This window comes from Cynocephalus volans, chromosome 6 (genome assembly GCF_027409185.1).
Source record: "Cynocephalus volans isolate mCynVol1 chromosome 6, mCynVol1.pri, whole genome shotgun sequence".
Lineage (NCBI taxonomy): Eukaryota > Metazoa > Chordata > Mammalia > Dermoptera > Cynocephalidae > Cynocephalus > Cynocephalus volans.
The window spans coordinates 37,458,488-37,467,866 of record NC_084465.1 but is presented as its reverse complement, the minus strand read 5'-3'; the positions used below and the strand labels follow the sequence as shown (position 1 = coordinate 37,467,866).

General features: G+C 35.4%; 1 protein-coding gene across 1 annotated transcript; it reads left to right on the top strand.

The window, feature by feature from the left end:
• The first annotated feature begins 1,800 nt into the window (after positions 1 to 1,800).
• On the top strand, positions 1,801 to 8,890 carry LSM8 (LSM8 homolog, U6 small nuclear RNA associated). Its single transcript, XM_063101238.1, has 4 exons — positions 1,801 to 1,931; positions 3,119 to 3,159; positions 6,025 to 6,152; positions 8,698 to 8,890. The coding sequence occupies exons 1-4, from the start codon at positions 1,901 to 1,903 to the stop codon at positions 8,786 to 8,788; spliced, it is 291 nt and encodes a 96-aa protein (XP_062957308.1). The 5' UTR covers positions 1,801 to 1,900; the 3' UTR covers positions 8,789 to 8,890.
• Positions 8,891 to 9,379: the final 489 nt, after the last annotated feature.

The following is a 9,379-nucleotide window of genomic DNA, read 5'->3' as shown; positions in this document are numbered from 1 at the left end:
ATTTGAATTAAGCTTAAAGTCTCACTGTACCTCTTTGGAGCTTTAACTTAATTCTCCTTTATGAGATACTAAATTCTCTGAGTTCATGTACTCCCAAGATCACAAGGCTAATTTAGATAAACATCATATGTAATGTTTGAATCCAAAAGTAACACATATTTTGTCTCAACAAATGAAATTTTCTTTATTGATAGGCTTTCACTCCACATCTGTGAGCCTTAGGGACTACAGAAAACAGAGAAGACATGTATAAGAAACTATCAAACAAGAGATTTTGTGATGCTCTATAAACACTGCACATCTGCTATTTATCTGGCATATTAATTTAATGGAACCTACACAGGACATAGTCTTATAATGTATTTATAATTAATATTAGTTCCAAAAGTTAATACATAATGTTAATAAACATTTTTAAAACCAAAGCTTGCTGTAAGGGATGAAAAGCTACATTGATTACTCATTTAAAAAAGGTAACACCTAGGTTATTTTTTTAAAAAACTTCTCACTAATGATACCTCATTTCTCATTAAAATTTTGATTTTTAGTTCAAAGCGTAACATTTATAAATTGCACATCTTCGTTTTCTTATTTATGGAAGATACTTTTGTTCCCCAGAGAATATGGGACACTCACCACCGAATTCCTGACTATATGTGGTTTCAAACAGGTCAGAACAAGTTTCAGTGTATAACATATTATCCATTTGGGAGTAATCTTGTAGGTAACTGTGCATATGCTCTAATGAAAAGGGATCCCTCACTTTTCAGAAGGAAAATTGCTGGCATTGCAAGTTATACCTAAGCCTCAATTCTTCACTTAAGAAACTACGAATTAACTGAAATCAGGCATTTTGTAAACAAAGAAAATTGCTCCCCCATGTGTTCTGTATATAGATCGTTTTCTAACTTCAATCCCTTTGAAGTTACGGAACCACAAGAAAATATTGGGGGAACGGTGACGCTTTCTAGTTATCACGTGAAAATATCCAAATGATAACTGTGGCAGGATCTAAGGAATATGAGATCCAGAAGAGCCGAAGTGAGTTCTACAAGACCAACTCGTTAGCAGAGCCAGGACTAGAACAGAGTCTGGTGCTTATCTAGAAGATTCTTCCTGAATTAGTCCTTCCATAGCAGCGGAGCAGCCTCTTATTTTCTAACTTCACCCTGAGGAAAAAAAGAGACCTCGAGTCTTGGGAGAAGTCTGGACATCAGTTTTCTAAGGGACATTTACACACTTTTACCTATTTCCATTTACTTTCTTAAAGTGAGTAAAGACGCCTCCATGTCAGAGCACTTTTTAGAGACAAATGCAGAATATACGATCATATTTTTCACTGTTGGATTCTCCAGAAACGTAGACCGTATGATTACCGCGCGCAACTTTCTGTTCTGGGCCATTTGGCTTCTTTTTAGTTTAATTTTCAGCCCGTGCTGCAGAAAACTAGGAATTCCAACTTCCCCGTGAACAGCACGCATTTCACTTCTGCTTCCTCGCAATGAAAACACCTTATTCCGTATCTTCCTGCCTGCCTTGTCTCAACACTTTGCCGACTTCTACCACAGTGCCTTTCACTCGGTTACGAAATCCACACTCCCACCTTCTCCCTCTATCCCACCTCCAAGAAGCTTTTTTTCTTCCTCCTCCTGCTCGTTTTTGTCTCTCGCCACAGCCGGATCACCGCCCAGAACCGTGGAAACACACTGCGCACGCGCACTACCTTGTCTCCCCTTTGGTGGGTTGGCCCGTTTCTTTGAACTTCCGGCTCGCGATGGCTACGGCTGTAACTCTCGCGATATTTGTTTCCAGTGGGCGCTCGCTGCTGTTTGCGCGGGCAGGTTTAGAGCTCATTGTAGCGGGCGCCTCTCTGTTTGCTGGAACCGCCGGGCCGAGCAGTATGACTTCCGCGCTGGAAAACTACATCAACCGTATCCTTGGGCTGACCACAGCGGGGGTTAGTTGGGACTACAAGTTCGGCGTCCTCAGTGGAGCGGGGCCGGTGTTGTGGGAGAGGCCGGGAGTCGGGATCGACAGGCGGTTGGGACGCCCGGCCACCGCGGGACCCGGGCTGCGGGTGATGGGATAAGGACCGGGAGAGGCCCACCCCGCGCCGGGGGCCCGAGGCCGCCGCTCCTGCGGGCCCGGGACGTCTTTTATTCTAAAAAACAAACAAAAACCCAATGTAATTGCGAACATTTCTCCGTCTCCATAAAAACACCCTATTGATTCATCCTTACTGTTTCCTTAGGGCGCGTATGTTCAAGTTTGGGAATAAGATGAACAGTTGTTCTGTCGGGGAGGATGGTTTTGTAAATCTGTGTCCTTATTCACAGGCGTCACTGACTTCGAGGATAGCAGAAAGTTTAAAGATGATCCACAAATTAGGTTTCTGCCCCTTTGTCACTTGAAGTCTCAACTTATCGGTAGGATGAAAATAATGTTGGCTGTTCGTGAGAGTCAAGTAACTTTAAAAAAAACCCATGTGAGGTTGTAAAATACCCTTAGCAAGTGTTACTGTTTTAAATCTCAGGACAAAAACACTGCATTGTGCTCCTGTACAAATTGGGACAAAAGCTAAATACTTCTAAAGGCTTTTATTGGTGCAAGCATTGTTATTACCTTGTGACACGGATTATAGCAGAAGCAGGTCCTGGAAGACGGGATGTCTTAACATGCCTGAAATCATCCAACATTGATGAATTTAGCACTTATACAATTTTCGTTTTTGTTTTTTAACATTTGTACATATTTGTGGGGTACAGTATTATTTCAATACATGTATATACTGCACAGTAATTCTCTTAAAGTAGATAGCATAGTTTTGTACCCGTTAGTCCACCACTTCTTTCATTTTAAAACTTTCAAGACAGGATACACTGATCAAATACAGAAAGAGGTTTTTGTTTTTGTTTTTGTTTTGGTTGTGTAATTATCAGAAAGACAATTAGAGAAGTTAGAAACTTTTAAAGTTTTGTGTTATGAAGGTAGCTGCTATGTTGAATAGTGTATCTTAGTTCTGTCACCTTTTTTCTAGTAGTCTAATCCATTCCCTTACCAGAGTCTAAGTTTTCAGTTTGCATTTCCTGTGAAATGTTTTCCTTGATTCAGTTATCAGGAACTGTTGCTGTTATTACTTCTGATGGGAGAATGATAGTGGTAAGTCTTTGGCATTTTATCTGCTTTCTTGTAGGCTTATTGGTTGTAAATTTTTATGTAGAACCTCTGATCTCTAATACTTAAGCACCACAGTACGCCTGTATTGCAGTTTTCTTATGATTCATCTCTTACCTTTTATGTCTTTGCCAATCCATATTTTCCTCACTCATAAACATTGAATGTCTTATCTACAAGGCCTCTCGGAGCTAAAATAACAGGCTTTACTGTCAGAGAGCTCCTAGTCTAGTCTGCAGATCTGTGTCTTAAATTTATCTTCCTTTTCTATTTTTATTTACTTCTCCATTCAGTGCTCTGACATTTGCCACACAAATCATAATTTTTTGAAGTCCATGTGCTTCCTAGGAACTTTTTTATGATTTAGTTACTAGAAATACATGAATATTTAAGGCTTGAATGGTCTTAATGTTTGTATATTCTTAGGCTGTATGACCTCTGTCTTCTGGAGGACAAATTATGATGATTGACTCTAAGTTTATATATATCCTTGGCCTGTTCCTTGAAGGAATTTCTCAGTTGCTAATCTATCTCATATAGTAGAGGTAAAACATTCCTATGGCTGATATTTGTATTTGGAATTTGATCTGAAGAATTTATCCTATGATTTTTGGGCTACTTAGTTATTTCTTTATTTATAATTCATACATTGATTGCTTTCAGAAAAGTTATAAGGACACTAAACTTACTCTATTTTCTAAACTTACTTAATTATTTGAAATAGTTTAATCCTTTATTTTCCCATTCTGCAGTTTTGTTTTTGTTTCTTTTCAATTCAAGTGATTTTTCTCATTGGGTACTTAGCGACTATTACTAGTCAAATTGCTAGACTTTGCCATTTATTAAATGTATATCATGTACCAGGCACTTTATATATTACATTATTTAATCTTCAGTACACCTTGTGAAGCAGAATTACCCGTGTATTCTAGGTTTGGAACCAACCTCAGAGTCACTTTGCCAGAGTTACAAGGATAAGTGGCAGAACCAAACAGATTTAAATTGAGTTTGACTTTAAAGCCAAGAGCAGTTGCCTTTCTTCCTTCTTTAATCAAAGAAGCATTCATGGATTTTTTTAGGCATCTCACATTGTATTTTGTCAAATATGGGCAGTTTGAAACACAGACGGTCCCTAACTTCCATGGTGTGAAAGCATTAAGTAGAAACCGTACTTTGAGTACCCATACAACCATTCTGTTTTTCACTTTCAGGACAGTATTCAATAATTGCATGAAATACCCAATGCTTTCTTATAAAATAGGCTTTGTGTTAGATGATTTTGCCCAACTGTAGGCTAATGTAAATGCTCTGAGCATATTTAAGGTAGGCTAGGCTAAGCTATGATGTTCAGTAGGTTAGGCATGTTAAGTGCATTTTGACTTATATTTTCAATTTAAGATGGGTTCATCAGTGTGTTACCCTTTTGTAAGTAGAGGAGCATCTGTATTTTAATCTCAATGTTTCAAGAAGCTATTGCTATCAATAGATATTTGCAAATTTTTATTTTGTGAAAACCTCAAGTTTTAATTTCCTTATTTTTGTTGACAGGGTAGATAGTATATTGGAAAATTATTTTTAATTTTACAGAAGAAGGAAAACTATATAAAAAGAGCATTTTACTACTAAAGTTAAATAATTCTGTATTTCTTTGACACATAGTTCACTTGATGGAATAGTTATGTGTAAAGTGAAGCCAAGAAGTTATGTATGGGTGTTATGATAACAACCATTTGCTAACTAAATACAGTGAATATTACATATGTTGTTTCTCTTTCAAATTCTAGGTTCTAGGTTTTCTGTATTTCATGCTAATTTTATATACTTTGATTTTTGGAACATGAAACAATTCAGTAGTGAGCTTGAGAGATTTAACAAACCAAAACCAAGATAAGTTGATGTTTCTTCTGAAACTTAAATAGCATCCGAGTTACTGTGCCGTGTTAGGCTCATGTCTTCCTTTATTCAAAACCAAGCTTCTTTCAAGTTCTGGTTCTAATTATTTGTCATATTTGTATCTACCTTACTGGGTTATTGGGAGAATTTAATAATAAATATGTGAGACATGTAGAACACTGGCTACTAGTAAGTGCTCACTAAGTGTTAGCTGTAACTACCAGTTGAAATTTGTATGTATTTATGGGACTAATTTGAATCTCTGAAAAATGGCAAATTTTATTTACTTGTTTATGATAATATAATGTAGTGGTGCTGTGGTCTGGTTCTGGAGCTGGCCGTTAGTGGTTCAGATTCTGGCTCTGCTCCTTACTTTCCATGAGACTTTGACAAATACCTCTCTGTACCTCAGTTTTTCTTCTTTGAAATGGGGATGTTTATAGGATTACCTCAAAGGGTAGAGATAGTTGACATAATGTGTGCAGTGTGTTTAGCACAGTGCCTAGTGCTAGCATGTGGCATGTAGTGATACTGTTACATTGCTATTGCTGGCCTATATGGTTTCCCCTTATTTATATATTTATGTATCATTTTCCCTTAACTCTCCCTTATTTTAGTTTGTTTCCTTATAATGTTAGCTCCTGGACTACACGAGCTTTTGTTCTACTTGGAAATATTCACACTGGTACATAGGTGTCCTTGGTAACTTTCCGTATCTCTGAACACTAATCATATGTGTGGTGCAGTTTTTTCCCCCCTCTTAAAAAACCAAGAGGTAAGTTTTGTGTCATGGAATAGTGTTGATTATAAAGAAGGCATTTTATTTGCCAGTGGACTTATATTTAAAATAGGTACTTCTGTCAGAGTACTTGACAGGTAAAATGGTTGTAAGGTTGAATTTACACATTCAGGTAAACTAGAATATTTCTCTTTTTCTCCTGGATGTTTTCTTTACAGGGAACACTGAAAGGTTTTGACCAGACCATTAATTTGATTTTGGATGAAAGCCATGAACGAGTGTTCAGCTCTTCACAAGGAGTAGAACAAGTGGTACTAGGGCTGTACATCGTAAGAGGTGACAATGTGTAAGTAAAACATGTCCTTTTAAGGCAGGTTAAGATTATACTACAGGTATATAATGAATGCTTTATAAAGAAGAGGTTTTCCCAATATCATACTATATCATCCGTACATGGTTAATAGAATCATGCATTTACTTGTTTTGTAAGTGTGACTTTTCTTATATTTGCTCAAAGTAAGGCAAATCTATACATTTTATTTTTACATTCTTCAGTAGCCAATCAAAGCCATCTCCTTACAAATTAAACTTTTACCTACTGCAATCTATTCATATTTCTAATTGTTAAGTGGCCTGGGTAGGGTCCAGAAAGAGCCCTGCCTTAACACTGAATACTTCATTAGAGAGACTTCTTAAAATGTTCTTCCAAATGCCTGAAATTTAGAGGAACGTAAATGGATTCCTAGGGTCCAAGACTAGAGTTTGAGAAGTGTCTTTGAAATCTCATTTGAACAATTTAAAATAATTCATGCTCTATAATAGAGCTGTTTTTGTAAATAAGGACTTTATCTGTTATATAATTTCTTTTAATTTTTTAGTATAATTGACACACTTAAGATGTCCCATGTTCATCCTGTGGCCTTAGTTAACTTGAGATACACTGATATACCAGTTTGAGAATATTTGGTGGAAGCAATTTAAGAAAAGCCTGCAACAGTATAGAGCAGTGCTCTTCCAAAAGAACTTTTTGTGATGATGGAAGTGATGTATATCTGCATTTTCCAGTACGGTAGCTACTAGCCATATTTGGCTTTTGAGTACTTGTAAGTTGCTGGTGTGACTGAGGAACTGAATTTTAAATTTTATTTCATTATAATTTTAATAGTGACGTGGCTAGTATTAGACAGTGCAGTTATAGAGGCTAGAAGAATGTTTTAGCAGTTTTCTGGTGAGTACTATGTGAAATCAGAATATGGCTGGAAGGCAGCAAAAAAGATGCATTTGCAATTTTAGGTTTTCTGGGGGACAGGTAAGATATAAAAGATGAAGGAATACTTTATTCATTCAAGTTGTTTATCTTAAGGGAATCACCATTAGATGAATAAATTATTTGATATTTAATAGAAATTAGGGGTTTATAAAATATTCTACAGCGATGACTTTTAGGTGAAGTTATAAGATGAGCTGTAAAGAATGAGAAGGGGCCAAAGCAGACAGGGCCCAGGTCCCCTGACCACAACAACACTAATTGTTTATATTGGGGCTTTGCATAAAAATTGATTTTAAGAACGTTTCTCTTACTTTAATTTTTTAAAAAACCGACAAAACATTTTCTTGAATTTTAGTTTAAAAAAAAAGAAAAAAAAAGTGAACCTTTGCCCTAGACCCAGTGATGTGATGGAGCCAGTCTGTACTGGTTCATGAAAGCAGATTGTTACATTTTCAGGAATTTTGCAAACCAGTTGATTGATGTCTTGTTTCATAGCTTGAAATTAGCCATGGTAGGAGTATTTGCATGATGGACATCAGTAAATGCTGCAAATCACCCTCCCCCTTTTTCTCCATAGAGTGGTTTTCAAACATTTACTGGCACTCTACTCCCTACCATAAGGATTTTAAATGATACTAAATATTTAAGAGTGGAATTGAATTCTTCAATTTTATTTTGAGAACACTTTATTATATTCTGTCAGAGTTTGGTACTTTTTATTTATTAGAGAACTGAAGGATTTATATAGTTTAATTCAAAACTGGGCAAATTCTGTATTATAAGTGTGCTTCTTTAGGATTTACTCTCATTAAAACCAAACAAATTTAAACCCAACGAATAACAAATTTTTTTTTATGGAGTATTTTGTATACATCCTGTGGTCTGGATGATAACATTGATTATATTCAGTTAGAGGGCCAAGGGCTGGTTACCTAGCATGGTATTAATGAAATTAATGTTACAGATGTTATGTTAATCCTGAATCAAGGAAAAATTTCCTGGCTTTAACCCTAGCCAATCACATCAAAAATCATTTGTTAGATACCAAAGTACCTGTTGCTGCTGTTATCTTTGTATGTGAAGAACTGTACTTTTTGGTCTTGGATTTAAATTTTTGAAACTGAAAAATCATAAAAATGAAACTAATATATATCATCAATAGATCTAGTTCATCAGAATTGCTCAAATAATTGATACTTTTATGTGCTTTTTATTTTAGTAATTTTTTTTTTTTATAGTCCCAGAATTGAATTAAGATCATAGGATTAGAAGTTTTGGGATTTTGTACCGTTTTTATCCCATTCATCTTTTTCCTTTAAAGACTTATGATCCAATCACTATATGCAATCTGTCCTTTAATATTAGTTACTGTAATAATGTTACCTTCAAATTATTTTGTCTTGAGTTTTGTGGCTTAAATGTGCAATTCACTGACTCATGAAAATGTTTGCTTTTTACCTTAAGTAGTTTGTTTTTACTATGTCCTCTCAGTTTTACATGTTTTGGAAGAATAGTGCTAATTGCTTTGATTTGGTTGATAATATTTTTTGAAAGATGCATATTTATTTAAGAAGTGTGATTGTTTTAACTCTGACTTTTTTCCTCCATAAATTAATTATAGTGCAGTCATTGGAGAAATTGATGAAGAAACAGATTCTGCGCTTGATTTGGGGAACATTCGAGCAGAACCTCTAAACTCTGTAGCACACTGAGGACAAACTTACATACACTGGATATCTGTAAATCTTTGTACAGAAACTGATTATTCTGAGGACAATGCGTGGAATTTTTATGAATATGTAATTGTGGAGTTTGACATGTTGATTTATTGTAATATGTAAATTAAAATATTTCTACATTTTATTGAGAAAATTTTTTTTTTGTTTTTTTGCCTAAATCATAAGTTTGCTAGCTGGGTTTTATTTTCTATTAAATAGTGTGAAAATCTAATGATCATTTAGAAAAACTTTAGAAAAAATTACTACTTTCTGATATTTCAATATTTATGGAAAACTAGTTGAAAAGAGAAATTCATATGCTATATGAATCAAGTATACAAGTACCATCAATGATGCAGGATATATGTGATTTTTCCCCTGACTTTTAAAAAAGTCACAGGAAGGTAAATATTGTCTTTTGTAGTTATCTGACCCATTGGCATTTAGTATCCTGCACTGGTGGTGGTTTGCCAGTGCTTCTGTAAGTTGTTCCCTTGCATTTAGAGGTGTGGGTAAAAATATGTTTGGTTGAAAAAGGAAAAATGCTAATAAAGTTTTAATAGATAGACCAAAAATTGGGACTTG